The sequence below is a fragment of the Chelonia mydas genome, chromosome 1 (assembly GCF_015237465.2).
Source record: "Chelonia mydas isolate rCheMyd1 chromosome 1, rCheMyd1.pri.v2, whole genome shotgun sequence".
Classification (NCBI taxonomy): domain Eukaryota; kingdom Metazoa; phylum Chordata; order Testudines; family Cheloniidae; genus Chelonia; species Chelonia mydas.
Genome location: NC_057849.1, coordinates 281,068,231 through 281,088,486, shown reverse-complemented (window position 1 = coordinate 281,088,486; position 20,256 = coordinate 281,068,231). Strand labels below are relative to the sequence as shown.

At 43.4% G+C, this 20,256-nt stretch overlaps 1 protein-coding gene across 2 annotated transcripts in view; it reads left to right on the top strand.

Annotated features, from left to right (window-relative positions):
* Window positions 1–19,962, top strand: part of TRHDE (thyrotropin releasing hormone degrading enzyme) — a 324,392-nt gene extending 304,430 nt beyond the window's left edge. For both annotated transcript variants that reach the window (XM_043547744.1, XM_007054797.4), the window contains 4 exons: window positions 2,763–2,930; window positions 3,513–3,653; window positions 14,358–14,439; window positions 16,818–19,962. In XM_043547744.1, the coding sequence (XP_043403679.1) occupies window positions 2,763–2,930; window positions 3,513–3,653; window positions 14,358–14,439; window positions 16,818–16,961 (535 nt within the window). In that variant the 3' untranslated portion in view covers window positions 16,962–19,962. The remainder of the gene's footprint in view (window positions 1–2,762; window positions 2,931–3,512; window positions 3,654–14,357; window positions 14,440–16,817) is intronic.
* The last annotated feature ends 294 nt before the right edge of the window (window positions 19,963–20,256 follow it).

Genomic DNA, 20,256 nt, shown 5'->3' with positions numbered 1-20,256 from the left:
AACTGGGATTGGTTAGTCTGCGGAAGAGAAGAATGAGGGGGGATTTGATAGCTGCTTTCAACTATCTGAAAGGGGGTTCCAAAGAGGATGGCTCTAGACTGTTCTCAGTGGTAGCAGATGACAGAACAAGGAGTAATGGTCTCAAGTTGCAGTGGGGAAGGTTTAGGTTGGATATTAGGAAAAACTTTTTCACTAGGAGTGTCGTGAAACACTGGAATGCGTTACCTAGGGAGGTGGTGGAATCTCCATCCTTAGATATTTTTGAGGTCAGGCTTGACAAAGCCCTGGCTGGGATGATTTAGTTGGGGATTGGTCCTGCTTTGAGCAGGGGGTTGGACTAGATGACCTCCTGAGGTCCCTTCCAACCCTGATATTCTATGATTCTACGATTTTAAAACAGCAGTTACTAAAGTTTGACGTTTTAAAATCAGCAGGTCTGGAAAACTCGTGTCCAAGAGTTTTAAAAGAGCTGACATTTAAAAAGGGTAAATGGGATGACCTGGGTAATTATAGGCCCGTCAATCTGACTTCCATCCAAGGCAAGATGATGGAGCTGTTGATATGGGATTTGATTAATAAAGAATTAAAAGAGGGTAATATAATTAATGCCAGTCAATATAGGTTTATGGAAAAAAGATGCTGTCAAACTATTTTGATACATTTTTAATGAGATCATAAGTTGGGGTGATACAGGTAATAGTGTTGAGTTAATATACTTAGACTTCTGTAAGGCATCTTGGAACATTTTGATTAAAAAATAGAATAATATAAAATTGACAGGGCATACATTAAATGGATTAAAAGTTGGCTAATTGATAGGTCTCAAAATTTAATTGTAAATGGACAATCACCATTAAGTGGGCATGTTTCTAATGGGGTCCCATAGGGATCAGTTCTTGGCCCTATACTATTTAACATTTTTAGTAATGACCTAGAAGAAAACATAAAATCATTAGTGATAAATTTGCAGATGACACAAAAATTGGGAGACAGGTAAATAATAAAGAGAACAGGTCAGTTGCACAGAGCGATCTGGATCACTTGTTAAGCTGGGCGCAAGCGAACAATATGCATTTTAATATGACTAAATGTAAACGTATATATCTTGGAACAAAGAACATTGGCCATACTTACAGGGTGGGGGACTCTATCCTAGGAAGCAGTGAGTCTGAAAAGGATTTGGAGGTTGTGGTGGACAAGCAGCTGAACATGAGCTTGCAATGCAATGCTATGGCCAAAAGGGCTAATACAGTCCTTGGATGCATAAACAAGGGAACCTGGAGTTGAGGTATAGAGACGTTATCTTACCGCTGTATTTGGCACTGGTGCGACAGCTGCTGGAATCTTGTGTCCAGTTCTGGTTTGTACAATTCAAAAAGGATGTTGGTAAATTAGAGAGAGTTCAGAGAAGAGCCACAAGAATGAATAAAGGATTGGAAAATATGCCTTATAGTGATAGACTGAAGGAGCTCAATCTACTTAGCTTAACAAAAAAGGTTAAGGGGTGACTTGATCACAGTCTGTAAACACTTACATGAGGCACAAATGCTTAATGGTGGTCTCTTCAATCTAGCAGACAAAGGTATCAGATCTGATGCCTGGAAGTTGAAGTTAGACAAATTCAGACCAGCACTAAGGCATAATTTTTTAACAGTGAAGGCAACTAACCATTGGAACAACTTACCAAGAGCTGTTATGGATTCTCCATCACTGGCAATTTTTAAATAAATCTTGGATGTTTGTCTAAAAGATCTGCTTTAATTCAAACAGGAATGAATTCGGGGAAGTTCTATGGCCTGTGATACACAGGAAACCTGTCTGATGATCACAGTGGTCCCTTCTGGCTTTGTTATCTACGAATCTGTATGCTGAGTTAGAAGGCTAATGTATGTGCCCTTGTAGTTATATGGTACATTTGTGAGTAAGGAAGCTATAAGACTATACTTTTACACACCTATGGAGTTGTGATGGATGGGTTCAGGAAAGGAGTGAAGTTCTGGAACAGCCTTCCAAGGGAGGCAGTGGAGGCAAAAGACCTATCTGGCTTCAAGATTAAGCTCGATAAGTTTATGGAGGAGATGGTATGATGGGATAACATGATTTTGGCAATTAATTGAACTTTGACTATTCATGGTAAATTGGCCCAGTGGCCTGTGATAGGATGTTAGATGGGGTGGGATCTGAGTTACTACAGAGAATTCTTTCCTGGGTATCTGGTTGGTGAGTCTTGTCCACATGCTCAGGATTCAACTGATTGCCATATTTGGGGTTGGGAAGCAATTTTCCTCCAGGGCAGATTGGAAGAGGCCCTGGGGGTTTTTCGCCTTCCTCTGCAGCATGGGGCATGGGTCACTTGCTGGAGGATTCTCTGCTCCTTGAAGTCTCTAAACCACGATTTGAGGACTTCAATAGCTCAGACATAGGTGAGAGGTTTTTTGCAGGAGTGGGTGGGTGAGATTCTGTGGCCTGCGTTGTGCAGGAGGTCAGACTAGATGATCATGATGATCCCTTCTGACCTTAAAGTCTATGAGTCTATGAGTTCCAGGCATATGCTATGCTACCAGAAATTTTACCAATTCAATATATGATTTTGGAAGTTATCACTGAAGGGAAAACTTTGAAGATAAGTGTAATTCACCAAAAGTTCGTAATTATTATACTTTTTTGGAGTTTTACAGGAATTAAAGTAGTAATGTCCTATATCCCTTTTCATTGCTTTGAATCTCCTTAATAATGCAATGCTCTCTGGGTTGCTTTTTTAGAATCCCACTAAACGTCAGAGATGTCGTTTACTGTACAGGAGTTTCACTAATGGATGAAGATGTATGGGAGTTCATTTGGATGAAATTCCATTCTACCACAGCAGTATCTGAGAAGAAAATATTGTTAGAAGCCTTAACTTGCAGTGATGATAGAAACTTGTTAAACAGGTGGAAATATCTATTTATGTGTTTCTGATTCTTTGTCATTGGTAACTGTTGCAGTAATGATATTGCTTCCCCATCTCAGCATTTATCTGTAAATGAGAGAGTCTATTTTTAGAGCACAGAATCACTTTCTAGTTAGAATGTCACATGGTTTTGTATTGAGACCCTTGCAAATGAATGAATTTTTCATGATTTCACTTCAAAACCATAAATAGGGCCAGGTTCACTTAGCCAACTTTTTGATCAACGTGGTCTCAGTGTAGAGTTCATAAAGATACATGCAGTCAAGAGCATTTCACATGATCTCAGCTTTCGTTGAAAATATTCCACGCACCTGCAATATACTTAAATATCTTCCTACTTCTAGAGAACTCACAATCCAGTTGCAGGACTGAAGATTTTTTTTTTATTCAAAAGTACGTGTGGTCTTTGGACTCTCATAAATAAAAATCAGAGCTCTCCTGGCAATTTAAATAAATCTTTTAGCAATCTCTGGTCTTTGCTGTTTCATTTTTAGATGATGAGCTTTATGGATCTTATTGGCAAAAACTAAACAGTTTTTTTTCCCTTGACTCACTCCTAAAGGCTTCTGAACCTGTCTCTCAATTCAGAAATTGTCCTGGATCAAGATGCAATTGATGTCATAATCCACGTAGCTCGAAATCCACATGGCAGGGATCTTGCTTGGAAGTTTTTCAGAGAAAAATGGAAAATACTAAATGCCAGGTAAAGATAATAGTTATTTGGAGTGTCTTATTTTGTATATGTCTCTAGATACTTTAACTATCCATTTCTATGTCTAATCCACTTTGCTGTTCTATATAGCTCTAGCTATCTATCTAATGCATAGATGTGTGTATAAAATACATTTTATATAGACATAAAGCTATTCATAGATGTATCTATCTATGTATATCATCTATATATTTGTCCATTACTGTATTGTCTTTTTGATGATATGTGCTGTATATATGTCAAATCCAACAGTCCTGTTCTTACTTAGACAATGAAAACCTCCCAGTGGGAGTTTTGCCTGAGTTAGATCTGATTGAAAAATCTGCTTTAGAACATGGGAGCAGGACAGTGGAGCGAACCCTTTTGAAATGCCCCAATTTTTATGGAATGGAGGGGTATCGAGTACAATGGGACATCTTTCACCTTCCCTCCAACTTTGCGATAGCTTTACACACAATCTTCACTCACTGAAGGGCCAGCCTTTTGGATGGAGGGTATACCTGGCCAAGAGGGAGGGGGAGACCTTTGGAAAGCCACTCTCTGGGGTGTGCTGTGCCCCATTGCTGCAACTGTTTCCCTGTGTAATATAATTTGGACTCTTTGCAACGTTACTCAGAATCCCCATCCAGGCTCTTAAAACTCACCTGAGGGGGATTTTGATCTAGATGCAGGTAGGGAACTAATTGGAGATATTCTTGGTTCTTTTTGGATGTCGCCAAGACCAGCAGGATTTCACTGCATATTACTGGACATAACCAGGTTAAGAGAGCCCACACCTCATGTCTGCTCTGTGGACAGTCAAACCCACCAAAACCACCACCATATCGATAGGAGGATTTGTTGGAAATGCCGTGTTAGTGAATCTTTCTCAAAGAGTGTAGAATTTGTCCTTATGTTTGCTGTCCATGATGCTTTGGTTAGGATTTTGGGGGCTAGCAGATTTTATGGGAGTTCAGTTCAATTGGGAACTTGGCTTTGAGCAGAAATTTGGTTTTGGAGGTTTTAGTACAGGAGCAAACTTTTTAAAACAAAGACCCCCCCAAGCTCATTTGTTTCCTATGGGACCCACCACCATGGTATCCTTACAAGCAGTAAGGAATTTAGCCTCACAATGCACCTGTGAGGTCGGGAACTTTATTATCTCCCTTTTCATGGGGAAATGGCAAAGGGCCCTGTTCGTGACTCAGGGCCAGCTTTGTATTACGCCAGTCTTGGGGCTACTCAATATTGTGCTGGTCCCCAAATACAAATTAGGTCTTGTCTACACAAACATTTAGTTTGCAGCAAATTGGGGCATGAATCTACTTGTACTATCCTGGCACACTCAGACTATCCATGTGAACCCTGCTGACATGAATTAACTGTTCATTAATGCACTTTGATCAAGTCCTCTTTGAAACAGGACCAGATGAAAGCATTTAAGTGAACTGTTTAATGTATGTCAGCAGGGTGCACATGGACAGAGTGTGGCAGGTTAGTGTGGGGTAGATTCACTAGAGTAATACATAGCGCTCTTATTGCATAATCCTGATAGACTGAAATGACTCCAACATGTCATGCATATAAATTTTGTAACAGGCAATTAAAACCTTCCATGAAACGTTTAAAGCATCATAAAAAATATGCAGTGAAGGACCCAAGATCTGACACTGCAGAGGAATGTATGATAGTGATCTTAAATTTGTGTGGTACTAGGACCTTTTAAAAATGTGAGTTCAATTGCACAATGGGTTGTGCAATATTTCATTGCAGACATTTAATCAAGGCAACATACTGCCCCGAGAGATCCTTTTTCACAATGTTTATTTTGTCATTACTAGATATGTTATTTTATTAAATATTTTGATAACCTCTATGGTATTTTCCATTGAATTGATTATGAAATGCTTAACATTTTGATACAGTAATATGAGGTATCTGAGGACAATTAAATGATGCTAAAACTTCCTTTTCTATGACTATGCAATACTGTGTGTCATTTGGATGAAACAACAGCACCAATATATTATTCTTTCATGACATTTAAAAGTATATTTGTCACATCCCTCAACCAATGAGTAAAATTGTCAAAAGTGATTAATCCTATTTTCAAAGGTGATGTCGATATTGAGAAACCTAACCTAAGTCTCACTACAAATTAAGGGGGGTTAGGACCCTAAATTCCCAATTCACTTTAGAAAATGGGACTCAGGATCCTTAGACAGTTTTGAAAATTTTACCCAACGTCCGAAAATAGCAATCCCTACATTCCTTACTATGGGCCAGATTCTTCTCTGCCTTCTGATTTCATTTGCTTCTGTCCAAAGTAGGCGGGAAATACGACTACACAAACTTGGTAGTATTATACACCCGCTTTGCACAGGTGAAATAGCTAGAAAAGTTGCAAGGTATTAGAAAATCAGGGTCTGTAAATAAAGGAGCAGGAGAAGACTCCCACCATTCCTAGATGAACTGCTTCTGCGAGGCAGACACTCTTGTTTGCTGGTTGTGTAATGCCATTACTGTTTTCTGTGACAGTTTGTCAAGGTCAGTAGTTGAAAGAGCAGGTTCTTTTCCACAGTAAACAGTGCAGTAATTCACAAGGCCTAGTTTTCAAGGAAAAAATAAATTTTACTACTTGTTTACACTGTGGAAACAGTGCAGGCTGCTTGAAAAATAAAATCTCTGCACTCTTTTCATGAGGTCGCTTCTGTGAAGTGGACTAATAACCTTGTCAAAAGGCCCCATCAAGAGGTGCGTCCAGTTTTCAAAACAATCAATTATGAGGCTGAGTTGCAAAGGTAACAATAGAGTGCTTCATTTGAAAGCCTAAACATGCTTAAAGGATCATGAAATCCATATGTCTTCCCATAAGAAACATTTGCCTCTGGATGTCTGTGTATGTAAGTGTGACTGAAGCTTTGCAAAAAGAGAAGTGCTTGCTGAAATAACCATGAATAATTTTGTTATTAGTGAACAGGGAGTAGGAATTTTGTTGTTTGCAACACTGTTCCTTATGCAGAAGTTCCAGGTAATAAGCAAAGGAATTTACCTCTCAACACAGCAAGTTCTTTTTCAGGGTTTTACATTTATTTAAATAGAGCTTTCATTTTTTTTGAAAGACTCTCTGGCTTTCACTATCTACAAGGTGAAGAGTAATTAATTTTAGTATAAGGTTGATATAAACAGAGAAGAAGCGTGTGGTTGTGCTAGAACTTTTGAATTTGAAATATGAGTTAGTTCTCCAAATCTGTTTGGAGAAAGCAAATGTGTGAGCCCAGTTCTGCCCTCAGATAAACCCATAGGTGTGCACATACTGTATGTGAGGGCAGATGTGGGTTCTTTAAATACAATTATGTCCAGATGGAGGTAGGTGAATTAGGTGGTGTTTGAAGGACTAGTTCACTGTAGTTTTCATCAGATGATTGTTGCTATGTTGAATGATAAAATACTGCTTGGCTACTCTTAGAATGCAACTTCACATCACAGAGATTTTACAGAGATTCTTTCATGTGTAATGCAAAAACCCAGGAGCAATCCTTTTACTTGGTTTATCTTTAGCCTAACGGATGTAGATTTTTTTTTAATTGGGTACACTAGAACTTTCAGACAAGCAGTGGAATGAGTGGTGTTTTAATAACCGCTTTCAAAGTAAGTGAATGTGGAATCGCACAGTTCAGTGAAGTACAATATATTCAGCAACAATAGCAAGATGCAAATTTGGCTTTGGACACCAAGCATCCAAGACATCATATTTTCATTGGCTGGTGTGATACAGGAGGGCCAGGGAGCTGTGGGTGAGTGCTAGAGGGGAAATATATAAGCTCAAGGCTAATTGAGGTGTGGTTCCCTGTAGACTAGGGAAGGTGGCTGCAGGTTAATTGGAGCACCTGCAGTCAATTTAAGGCCCTGTTAGGAACCTAATAAACCCCCCTGCTTCAGGCAGACAGAGGAAGAGGAGGAAGGAGAGAGGACTGGAGCTTGGAGGTGTGCTGTGAGACTGGAAAAATCAGAGAACTGAAGTAAGGGGGACACTGCCAAGTAGGGGAGAGAGACTCCCTTCCCCAGCATCTAAGGACTGCAGGTACCCCACTCAAGGGGGAAGAGGATAAGAACCCGCAGGGGTTGAGAGGGGCTGGGACTCGGAGTGAGGAGCAAACCCAGACCCCTCCCCCACTTCCCTCCTTTACCACCTTCCTGGGCCACTAGTGGGGCCATCGATGCCCCAAGAACAGGGGCAAGGGGTGGCATCTTAGCTCCCCACCAAGAAAAGTGCAGGACCCACCAGGCTAACATCGGCCATCTTGTCACACATGGTGTAAGAAGTGGGATTTTTGCGCCATGAACATAGTCCAGGGGGGTCACAACCACCCTGTCTCAAAATGGAGGATGTGGTCAAAGCACTGGTGTAAGCCACTGCTGCCCAGCAGGAGGCTACCCGGGTCCAGGCAGCTGCCCAACAGGAGGCCATGCAGCTGCAGCAAGAGACCAATCGCCTGCTGATGACCCAGGCCACCCAAGACTGCGCCTTGCTGCAGGAACTAGTGAACCAGGTGAAGGTCTTATGCAGAGAAGCCGTGGGTATGATGGGACGCAGACCATACGGGCCAGCTACTGTCTGCAGATAATTACCCGGGAGGATGATGTGGAGGCATACCTCCTGGCGTTCGAGAAGACAGCCCTGCGGGAGGCCTGGCCCCAAGACCAGTGGTCAGGCATCCTTGCCCCATTTTTGTGCAGGGAGGCCCAGAAGGCCTACTGTGATATGACCACAGAGGAGGCGGCAGATTACTCCCAGCTGAAGGCAGAGATCCTGGCCAGGGCAGAGGTAACGACAGCCTTGCAAGCCCAGAGGTTCCATGAATGGCAGTACTGCGAAGACAAGACACCACAATCACAACTATTTGACCTAATTCACCTAGCCCAGAATTGGTTACACCCGGAGGCTCTCAGCTCAGAGAAAATGATGGAGGTCCTGGTGCTGGACCACTATATGAAGGGACTACCCTCGGGCCTCTGAGCCTGGGTAGGCCAGCATGATGGCTCCACCTATGATGAACTGGTCACCCTTGTCGAGAGACAACTGGCAGCCCATGAACTGTTCGAAACCCCAGAGGTGGAACACGGCATTTCAGGAAACCAGTCCCGACCCCAAGGACCCGGATCATCAAGAATGCCAGGAAAGCCATAGCTGGAAGAACAGGCCCCAAGGAGCAGCTTGAGGCCCCAAGAGGATCTGGGGGTCCAGGGGAGAGAGTTGAGGGAGCGAGTCAGAGGGCCTAAGACACAGGGCAACCTCTGGGATGAGATATCGCCGTTATGAGTGTGGGGAATTGGGGCATGTAGCAGCCCGGTGCCCCAATAGGGAGGAGCCCATGCAATGTAATCTGGGGGATCTCAAGGACCAATGTGGACTAATCAGCCTGGTGGGGGTTGCAATGGCCCCACATGAGTACACCAGGCTGGTAAAAATGAATGGCATCCAGACCATAGCTTTGGTGGACTCTGGGAGTGCTGTCACATTGGTCTCAGGGAAGTTAGTGGGTCAAGGCCCACTGAGCCAGGCCAAGAGCATTGGAGTGACATGTGTCCCTGGCACAGTAAATTTCTGCCCCACAATTCCAATACAGATTGAGATCCAGGGAAACACTACCAAGATGACTGCAGGGGTGGTCCCCACGCTCCCCTATCTGTCTTAATTGGCGGGGACTTTCCTGGGTTCGAGAGCTTACTCCCCCCATCGAGTTAGGGGAGGGAAGTAAACCCCGAGCAGAGTCTGAGGCGCCCATGGATGACCCTACCACAGTTTTTGCTGGGTTTTCCCCAGAGTTATTTTCACCCCCCAGAAAGTCCCGGAAATCTAGACGGGAAAGGAGGGCAGCTAAACAATTTGGAACCAGGATTTTGGCGGCCAACCAAAGAGCTTCCCTGGTTGGGAGGAGGCCCCACCAGGGAATCCACAAGGTAGTACAGACCAGTGGAGACCCAGAGACGGCCCCCAGCACAAGCAGAAACACCCCAAGAGAAGGAGGGGAGCCCAATCCAATAGAATCAGGCCAGATCGGTCCCGCACGCGAGTGTTTTGGGCAGGACCAAGCCGATGACCCATTGTATGCAAACGTGAGGGAGGAGGTAGTAGAAGTAAATGGCGTGCCAATAGAAGGGAAAACCAAAGGCCCAGGGCCATACTATATAATCAATAACGATCTGTTGTACCGGGTAGTGCCAATACGGGGAGAAGTAATAGAACAGCTCTTGGTGCCACGGAAGCACACAAGGGCCGTATTAGTGTTAGCTCACAGTCATATTTTTGGCAGACTTCTAGGAGCAGACAAGACCCTGGATAGAGTCCTAAGGGGTTCTACTGGCCAGGGGTACGGGCAGAAGTCCAGTGCTATTGCACCTCTTGCTCAGAGTGCCAGCTGCATAGCCCCCAACCTCAGTTAAGGGCCCCGTTGATACCCTTGCCTATAATTGAAGTCCCTTTTGAAAGGATAGCAATGGATCTAGTGGGCCCCCTAGAAAGAATGGCCCAAGGCCACCGAAGCATACTCGTCATCCTGAACTATGCTACACGGTACCCTGAAGCCATTTCTTGAAGAAATCCCACATCCAAGTCAATCGCAAAAGAACTGGTGCAGGTTTTCGCTAGAGTAGGCATCCCTAAGGAGATCCTGACAGACCAAGTGATTCCCTTCATGTTGAGAGTAATGAAAGACTTACGTACCTTGCTCCGCATCCAAGCCTTGCGGATCTCAGTCTATCATCCCCAAACAGATGGTCTGGTTGAGAGCTTTAACCGCACTCTCAAGAGCATGATCCGAAAGGTGGTGGCCCAAGACGGAAAAGACTAGGATACCTTCCTACCATACTTGATGTTTGCAGTGCGAGAAGTTCCCCAAGCATCTATTGGATTCTCCCCCTTCTAGCTACTGTATGGACGCCACCCATGTGGTATATTAGACATCGCAAAGGAAGAATGGGAGAACAACCCAACCAGGGAAAGAACGTCATTGCACACATAGCCCAGATGAGAGAAACGAATAGCCCAAATGACCCCCATAGTACGAGAGCATTTGGAGAAAGCACAAGAGGCCCAATGGACCTACTACAATTGTCGGGCAAAAACACAGAAATATCAACCAGGAGAATGGGTGCTGGTGCTGGTACCAACAACAGAAAGTAAGTTCCTGGCCAGTTGGCGTGGACCCTGTGAGATCGTGGAAGCCATTGGGGAGGTGAATTATAAGGTGAAGCAGCCAGACTGCCAAAGGCCAGAGCAGATATACCACGTCAACTTACTGAAACCCTGGCTCGAACGGGAGACATGCCTGGCCGTCCTGCCGGCTCCATCCCAGGCAGATAGCCCACAAAGGAAAGTAAAGATATCCCTGAAATATTCCCAGAACAACAAACAGAGGTCGTCTAAATGATCCAGCGGAACCAAGATGTGTTCTTCATACAACCAGGCTGTACGACGCTGATCCAACACCACATCATCAGCTGTCCTGGAGCAAGGGTGATAAAACCATATAGCATACCAGAGGCAAAAAGAGAAGTAATTAGGGCTGAAGTAAGGAAAATGCTGAAACTTGGGGTAATTGAGGAATCACACAGCCAGTGGTCCAACCCTATTGTCTTGGTCCCCAAGCGTGATGGCAGCCTGAGGTTTTGTAATGACTTCTGGAAGTTAAACAAGGTATCCCAATTCAATGCCTACCCCTACCATGTATTGATGAGCTGGTGGATCAGCTAGGCAAGGCCTGATACTTGACCACCTTGGACTTGACAAAAGGCTACTGGCAGATCCCCCTGCCTGAGGACGCCGAGGAAAAAACAGCTTTCTCTACACCTGATGGCCTTTTCCAATATACCGTCCTCGCTTTTGGGCTCCATGGGGCCCCTGTGACTTTCCAATGATTGATGGACAGATTACTTTGACCCCATGCCAAGTATGCTGCCGCTTTTTTAGATGATGTGGTAATCCATAGCCCTGAGTGGGAGACGCACCTGGGGAAAGTGGAAGCGGTACTGGATGCTCTTAGACAGGCTGGCCTCACTGCTAACCCATCTAAATGAGCAATAGGGTTAGCTGAGGCCAGATACCTCAGGTATTTAGTCGGAAGGGGCCTGGTGAAGCCCCAGTTAAACAAAGTGAAGGCAATACAGGAATGGCCTCGCCCGATCCACAAGAAGCAAGTCAGAGCATTCTTAGGGATAGTAGGGTACTATCGCCGGTTCATCCCTCACTTCGCCAAAAGGGCAGCACCTCTCACAGTCCTGATAAGAGCTTGGGGCCTGGAGATAGTTAAGTGGACCGAGGCGGTAGAGGAAGCTTTCACAGACCGAAGGATGGCCCTTTGCAGCCACCCGGTGCTCATAGTCCCAGATTTCAAAAAGGAATTCATCCTGCAAACAGATGCCTTGGAGGTAGGTCTTGGGGCCATCCTTTCACAGAGGTGGGGGCTGAGGAGCACCCAATCCTTTACCTTAGCCAAAAGCACCTACCCAGGGAGCAATGGTACGCTGTAGTAGAAAAGGAATGCCTAGCAGTTAAATGTACCATAGAATCTCCATGATCCTACTTGCTTGGGCGGAGGTTCACCTTTGTGACAGACCATGCCCCACTCCAATGGATGTGCACAAACAAGAAGAAGAATGCACGAGTGACTAGATGGTTTCTATCCCTACAACCTTTCCACTTCCGGATACAGCACAGAGCCGGAAGCCAACACTGCAACGTGGACAGCGTGTCACAACAACACTGTCTCTTGTCCCAAGTAGCCCAACCCTGTGGTGTTGGGGAGGGGGGCATATGTGATACAGGAGGGCCAGGGAGCAGTGGGAGAGTGCTAGAGGGGAAATATATAAGCACAAGGCTAATTAAGGCATGGTTCCCTGTAGACTAGGGAAGGTGGCTGCAGGTTAATTGGAGCACCTGCAGTCAATTAAGGCCCTGTTAGGAACCTAATAAACCCCCCTGCTTCAGGCAGACAGAGGAAGAGGAGAAAGGAGAGAGGACTGGAGCTTGAGGTATGCTGTGAGACTTGGAAAATCAGAGAACTGAAGTAAGGGGGGCCCTGCCCAGTAGGGGAGGGAGACTCCCTTCCCCAGCATCTAAGGACTGCAGGTACCCCACCCAAGGTGGAAGAGGGTAAGAACCCGCAGGGGTTGAGAGGGGCTGGGGCTCAGAGTGAGGAGCAAACCCAGACCCCTCCCCTGCTTCCCTCCTTTACCACCTTCCTGGGCCACTAGCTAGGCCATTGATGCCCCAAGAACAGGGGCAAGGGGTGGCATCTTAGCTCCCCACCAAGAAAAGCTCAGGACCCACCAGACTAACATCGGCCATCTTGTCACACTAGTTACTTCTTTTGCAGGGTTATACAGTGTGACAGGATCAGGGCAGATGGCTACAGGAGAGGGATAGAAGGCAGACATATTAGCCCCAGGTTAAGTAGGTCTCTTTTCCCTGGGTAAGATAACAGGGAAGGTTCCAGAACAGTCAGGAACTTTCTGGAAACAATTAAGGCAGACAGGCTGATTAGAACACCTGCAGCCAATCAAGAAGCTGCCAGTATCAATTAAGACAGGCAGGCTAATCAGGGCACCTGGGTTTAAAAAGGAGCTCACTTCAGTTTATGGTGTGTGTGCGAGGAGCTGGGAGCAAGAGGCGCAAGAAGGTGAGAGTGAGAAGGCATACTGCTGGAAGACTGAGAAGTACAAGCATTATCAGACAACAGAAGGAAGGTCCTGTGGTGAGAATAAAGAAGGTGTGGGAGGAGGCCATGGGGAAGTAGCCCAGGGAGTCGTAGCTGTCACGCAGGTGTTACAGGAGCCACTGTAGACAGCTGCAATCCACAGGGCCCTGGGCTGGAACCCGGAGTAGAGGGTGGGCCCGGGTTCCTTCCATCCCCCCAACTCCCTACTTGATACTGGAGGAGTTGACCTGGACTGTCGATTCCACCAGAGGGGAAGGTCTCTGGCCTGTTCCCCGATCCATTAGGTGGATCAGCAGAGACTGTGGGGATTGTTTTTCTCCCTTTTCCCCATGCTGGCCAGTGATGAGGCTAACTGAGTGAACGGCAGATATGAGCCACGAAAGTGGCCAAACTGAGGGCTGCCATGAACCTCTAAGGCGCAGGACCCACCAATAGGCGCAGGACCCACCAAGGCAGAGGAGGAACTTTGTCACAACAGGGAAGTTAATTTAGATTAAGTTAAAGTGAGAATATAAAGTGGAATAACTATTGCTGATTAACTCCGTCAAGGGACATTTTTATTCTGGAATAAGAGCATCCACAGAGAGCTAATCAGGAATAATTAGTCTGCTTTAAATTCACACACTACCTTATACCAGATTAACTTTCATCTTTAAGCAAGCCTTTAAGTACTGGATGTTGACAACCAGATTCAGCTCATTTATGTAACGGCTACTCGTTATGCAAATGAGATGGGTAAGATTGAATGGAAAAGAGAACACAAAACTAAAAAAAAGTACGTTTTAAGGCTTCAGGTGCAAAGATGCCACATGCCCTTTCCCTAGACTTGGGTATTCTTCTGCCTGTCGGCTTTGCAGTCTGTATGGACCAGTTGTTGTTACTGAATTTTGAACTGGCTATAGTCCTTGAATGGAAATCTGTGTCATCAAATATTTTCATTCAGTTGATGTTATACTTATGCTAATTTGATATGTGTGGTTTTTTTCTGTCCTTGAAGATACGGAGAAGCATTATTTATGAATTCCAAACTTATCAGTGGAGTCACAGAATTCCTTAATACTGAAGAAGAACTAAATGAGGTAAATATTTCATGCATCTCAGTGCTTGAACTTGTTTTTGTCTTATTTTTTTAACCTTTTAAGTCTTGGGGTCTTAACCCTTTAAGTCTTGCAGTAGCACCAAGATGAAAGCAGATGCAAAGATCATAGGGACTGAAAAATCTTTCTGCTGAATGGGAACTGACAGTGGCTTAGGGAGGTTCTGAATTACTTTGGGGTTCTCTCACTCAGTATGACCAGGCACTGCAGGACTAGAAGGAGGATCCAGTCATCTAGCAACTCTTGGTGCCTAGCAAGTGACACAGGCCCATCCTGCTACTGGACAGCAAGAGGGTAATGTTCTGTAGTCTGTTAAACCAGATTGCCAAGGATCCTGGGTGGGGTCTGTGAGTGGAGGGAGATAAAGCAGGCAACTCCTTCTCTGCTGTATGACAGTATTAAACTTATTCTGGTCTTAATGCTGAAGCCACCACTATGCGTTCCTGTTCTATTGCTCTCCCTACAGTTTGTGGCTGTGGAACCAGGTGTGTGACTTTAAACTGGGATTTTTAGCTGTTAAGAAATATTATAGGACTATAAGCTTATATGTAAACTATTTCTCAGCTCTCTGACTTTGGGACAGATGATCATGGCTCAAATTCTGCACAGGGACTAGAACACTACCACAGTATTAGGTGGGCTATGCTGCTGGAGGTGCCATCCATCAGTCAAGATGTTAAACACTGGCCTCTTGTATCCCTTTTAGGTAGATGCTGTAGAGAAAGTTAAAAGCTCCATGTTTTATGATAATAGTAGCGGACAATGTCAATGTTCTGTCTCCTGTTCCTTCACCATCAGTACTTTAAGTATGGGGATAGCTGTTAACCATGGCATTCTGGCCAGATTCTACTTCAGTAATTATATACAGTCTGCCTAAATTAGCCAGATCTTTCAATTGAATGTATCCTTCACCTGCCTGTCTGAGGTTGTGTGGTAGTTTTGTGGTGAGCTTAGCAGCTGCCATGTATCATCTCAAATGGATTAAATGATTTGTACACAATGTAATCACGGCTAACCAAGGGCTGGTTACAGCCTTCATGGCTATGCTCTCCTCTTCTGTGCACTCCAGTTTTGACAAACTCAGAACTCAAGGAATAGCCCCAGCTGGCTTCCCAAAGGCCATCCATTTGGGAGTGATATCCATCCATTTGGGAGCCTGTTGTCAATACTGAGACAGCGTGTAAGGGCATACTGCACTCTGGATTCTCACCTCCATAACATTGGTAGGCTGCTCCATTCCCCTGAGACAAGCTGGCCATGAAAGTATATCAGTAAAAAAGAGTACAAACACAGGGTCTGCTCCTAAAAGATGCTGAGCACCTCCTGTGAGTTGTTCAGCCCCCTCCATAAGCTCTGTTAATGCTAGTGGGAACTGAGGTTGGTGAACGTCTCAGTTGCAGGATCAGACCCTTTAGCTTTAAACAAATGCATAAAATGCTATAGTCTAAGGTCAAGTTTCAATAAATGCATGAAATTTAGCCTCACCAGGAGAGAAACTTTTGCCAACTATTAACACCCTCTTCTAAAAATCAACAATGTGACATATGAGGTTCCCACCAACATGCAGTGCAGGTCACCCTACCATGTCTTTGACTAAATCTAATATTAATCCAAAGAAAATCAGTGCCATTAGCAAAGCAGCTCAAATTCTGATGCCACATCTGCTGTAACCCAAATCTGATTGTCATACAAGTCAGAGCTAATACCCATTCGGTTTGCTGACCAAAACCAAAGTTTCCCTGTAACAGAAAATCTTTTTCAGTAGTCCAAAATCTGAGAATAATTAGCAACATACTGCTCTTGATGGGTTCTTCACACTGTAGCTATGGTCAGTAACTTCCTAAATTGATCCACTCTCCTCTAAACAATCAATCTGTACAGCAGTAACATAAGTAGTTCTGCAAGGCTAAGTTAAACATCTATTATAATGTTTAATTAAACCAACCCTCTTTAGAGGCAGCAGAGCTGTTTCAGTTTGACTTTTGCTTATAAAGCTGAACTGGGAGCATTTCCAACACTCCCAATTTAGTTTCTTAAGTAGGAGTAAGACTTCAGAGCAGCCCAGCTGTCTGCAAAGTGTAGCAGCTGGGCTACAAGAGAGAACGAGGAGATGATATTAATGTGATCCGGCATTGACATGTCAATGTCTTACAGTGCAATTTGAAGCAAGCACATCACACCTAATTGATACAGTCTGCTGTCTTATTGCATTTTGCAGTAAATCTCTCTACATGATATTACATTTACTTCAGCAGTGAATGTAGAGTTTTGTCCTAAATATCTGACTTGTTTACATGCATTGAAAAGACTTCCTCACTTCAGTTAAATTTTAAATTGTTGATTTTAAATTGTATTTCCAGCTGAAGAATTTTATAAAAAGCTACAAAGAAGGAGCTGCCTCCTCTTTCTCTCGAGCTGTGGAAACAGTGGAAGCCAATGTACGGTGGCAAATGCTTTATAAAGAAGAACTATTCCAGTGGCTAAGAAAATCCCTGACACACTAATCTCTGTTTCTAACTAACCATTTAATGGGAAGTTTTGCAAGAGGAGGTGCAATATGTGAAAATCTGAGAGTGTTTGACATTGAAATGGTGAAGACAAGATCAGAATTGCAGGGAGTTTTCTTTCACTGGGCTCTTATTAAAACTGTAAAGGAACTCTTGCAAGAAGAGACGGTCATGAATGCTTGTGAAATCCAGTGCTCAGTGTACATGACCAAACATGATATTAAGTGGTGCATGTAAATGTTACCGTGAGTTTGAAAAAACTTCAAAAAGTATTTTGTGCATGGTTGTATGGTCCCTGCCTGTATTCCAGCATGCTTACTTATAATGACCAAGTTTTGTATGTGAATTCCTGTTACATCAAAGATGGGCATTATGCAAAAGCACAAAGACTATCTATGACAATCAGTGTTGCAATGAACAGAAGGAATGGAAAAAAAGAGAGGGAAGTGTGTAGGGTTCCAAACACAGGGGCGGCATAAGATGTAAAGTCAACCTTACATGATAGATGCCAATCATTTCAGCACTCAGATTGTCTCTTCATGATTATAGAGATGCCAACTCATTTTTGAGTTGCCAGTTGTTATATATGTAGTCTCCCCATTTCCATATTTAAATAACGTGTACATACATTGAGAGATACCACTCACCTAATACACTGTAATTTCATAAGCTAACTATATTCACTGCTAATCAGTGGAAAAAAAACATTTTAAAGCTCTAATCGTGAACATATACAATGTTTATGATGAGAACTTCGCATAGCTGCTTGGACAGAATCCATAAACCACCTTTTCTGAATGATTTTATGAGGCAGTGGTATTCAGGATATGTTACTCAACCTGTGTAGTAATTACACAGCTGCTAATGCACAACTATCATAAATACTCATCAAACTCCAATGGATATGGGCAAAAGAGGAAAATAACCTGGATCCATGAACACAAAATTAACCAGTAAAGCTATCTTGCACATGAAAGGCCAGCCTCTGTGATGATCTAATATAAAAGACAAATAACCTAGGTACTCTATGTTTGTGTCAGCATTTGAGTGATATTTTCACTCAAATATACTCCTATCATTTTTGCCAGCTCTTTTTTTAACGTTAAATACAGATATATATTTGTAGTGGCTACTGTTAAGAAAACTCTTCTACTTCTGTTTCCCTTTTCCTGTGATTCACATAAAGTATTCCAGAATTCTAAACATGAATATGGGTTTTTTTTCCTCCCAATCCTACAAAATACTGAATTTGCTAGTGGTTAATGACATTCTACACCATTGGTGGCATCTATTGGGAATGAAAACTGATGTTCTCATCTTAGGCCCAAAAATTCTCCCATGCTGTGCAGTCTGGAGAAGAGCAGAACCACAGAAAGATCACAGGAAGCGGGTTGTGGTAGTTCAGAGATGGGGATAGATAGGCACTAGCATTTCTGCCCCCCGCCATTTAACTATTTCTGGCCCTTTTGCAACATGAGAGGTCAGCTCTGTACAGCTGGGGGAATGTGGCCACCCAAAGTCAGGAACATTTTACCCAACAGTTCACCTCACAAAATGCATCATAGTAGTAGTAACTCATCCTCAACAAGTTTTTCACAGATGGGTCACAAGTGGGCACTGCACAAGGAACCAGCCAATATCAGCATAGTGAACTGGCAGACTGGAGTCCTTACAGAGGTGTAAGGGGAGAAGAGACTCTCTAATATAGCCTCTTGTTCCTATGGAACTCTGTTCCTCAAGAACTGATAGCCACATCCCCTGAGTAGAGCCACATCCTGCTCTACTACTAACTGTACAAAAATGAGTTAGTGCAGCAGAACAGCACCAGCCCAGGAGCTACAGATTTCTACCTTCTCCTTCTGTGTCTAGTGTGACCTTACAAAAGAAGAGGGAGTCTTCTGCTCCTGATAAGCCCTATACATTTTGTGTTGCAGTGTAAACAAGCTTCTGCTTTCCTCCCAGAGACATTTTCATGTCTGAAGAGTGAAGTACTCCTTATGTATCTTTTACCTACCTCACAGGGATGTTGTGAGGCTTACTTAATGTTAGTCTAGCACTTCAGTATCCTCTGATGGAAGGCACTGAACAGTGCAAAGAGTTGTTGTTGTGCGGTTGGCCAGACTCTGCCTCAACACCAGTATGTAGCTGCACTTTTAAATTTTGGTGACAAAATACCATGTAGATCTGTCATATCAAACCAAAGCCAGAATATGCTTACCAGAGCCCTTGGCAAGTCCCTTCAAACCTTTGCTGGTCAAAGAGACTACAGGAAGCTAAATGCTTAAACATAAATGGGCTTGGAAATTTCAGTAAAAAGGTGTCCTTTTCCCGTTGTGCACAATGGCCTGAATATCTCAGATTGCATTCTGCTGTCTCATTGTTCACTTGGTTGTCACTACAGTTTGAACTTGGGACATTTGGGACATATGTAGACGTTTCTGACCTTTCCAATAATAATAGGCTAATATAAAGAGCAGACTGACACATTACAAAGTAGTGATTTGCCTTTAGTCATGTGAATTCCAGAGTGCAGAGCAGTTTTCATTATTGCTTCTTTTAGAAATAGAATTCTGATGGTTTTTAGTCTTTTCTAGTAAGTTATGCTAATGCTGGGTGCAAGTCTAATACTTTAGTTGCTGTATTTAATATTTTAGTGGTATTGAGAGACTGGTCTACCACAAATATCAAGCCCTAGCTATTTCTACTGTGCATACCGATTGTTGTATTGCATATAATTATTGTATTATAGTGATGTCATATTACTGCTAGAGTTAAGGTCGAGTTGGCCCTTTCCATTATAAATCCCTAATGTTTATTTTTTTAATAGTTTGTATTTTGCTGTTGTGCATTGAATCAGGCTTAAATTTAAATGGCTTAAATCAAATAAAACTATAGCTGTTTTCTACAGTACTCAGAAACCCTGCATTTAGGTATGTCTTCAGATTCTTTTCTTTATAAGTTCCGGACAGTGATGTATTAAAGAGCAGCTGATACCTCATGGAAAGCCTTATAAACATTCTTCTTAGGAAAAAAAACAACTGTTTATCTCATTAATTTTTCTCCTTTGTTCCCCTATCCAGAACTAGAGATGGGCCTGAGCTCCAAAATTTGGATTGTGATCCAGATTTTGAACATTCTAAACATCAATGCACATTTTTTTGTTTGTTTCATTCAAACGCAGGTTTTTTGTTTGGTCCATTGTAGCGAGAAGGAATAAACGGCAAAATCTGGAAATATAATGCAGTTTGGATGCTGAACTCCCAGACAGCACCAGGAGTGTTTTGATGTTGCA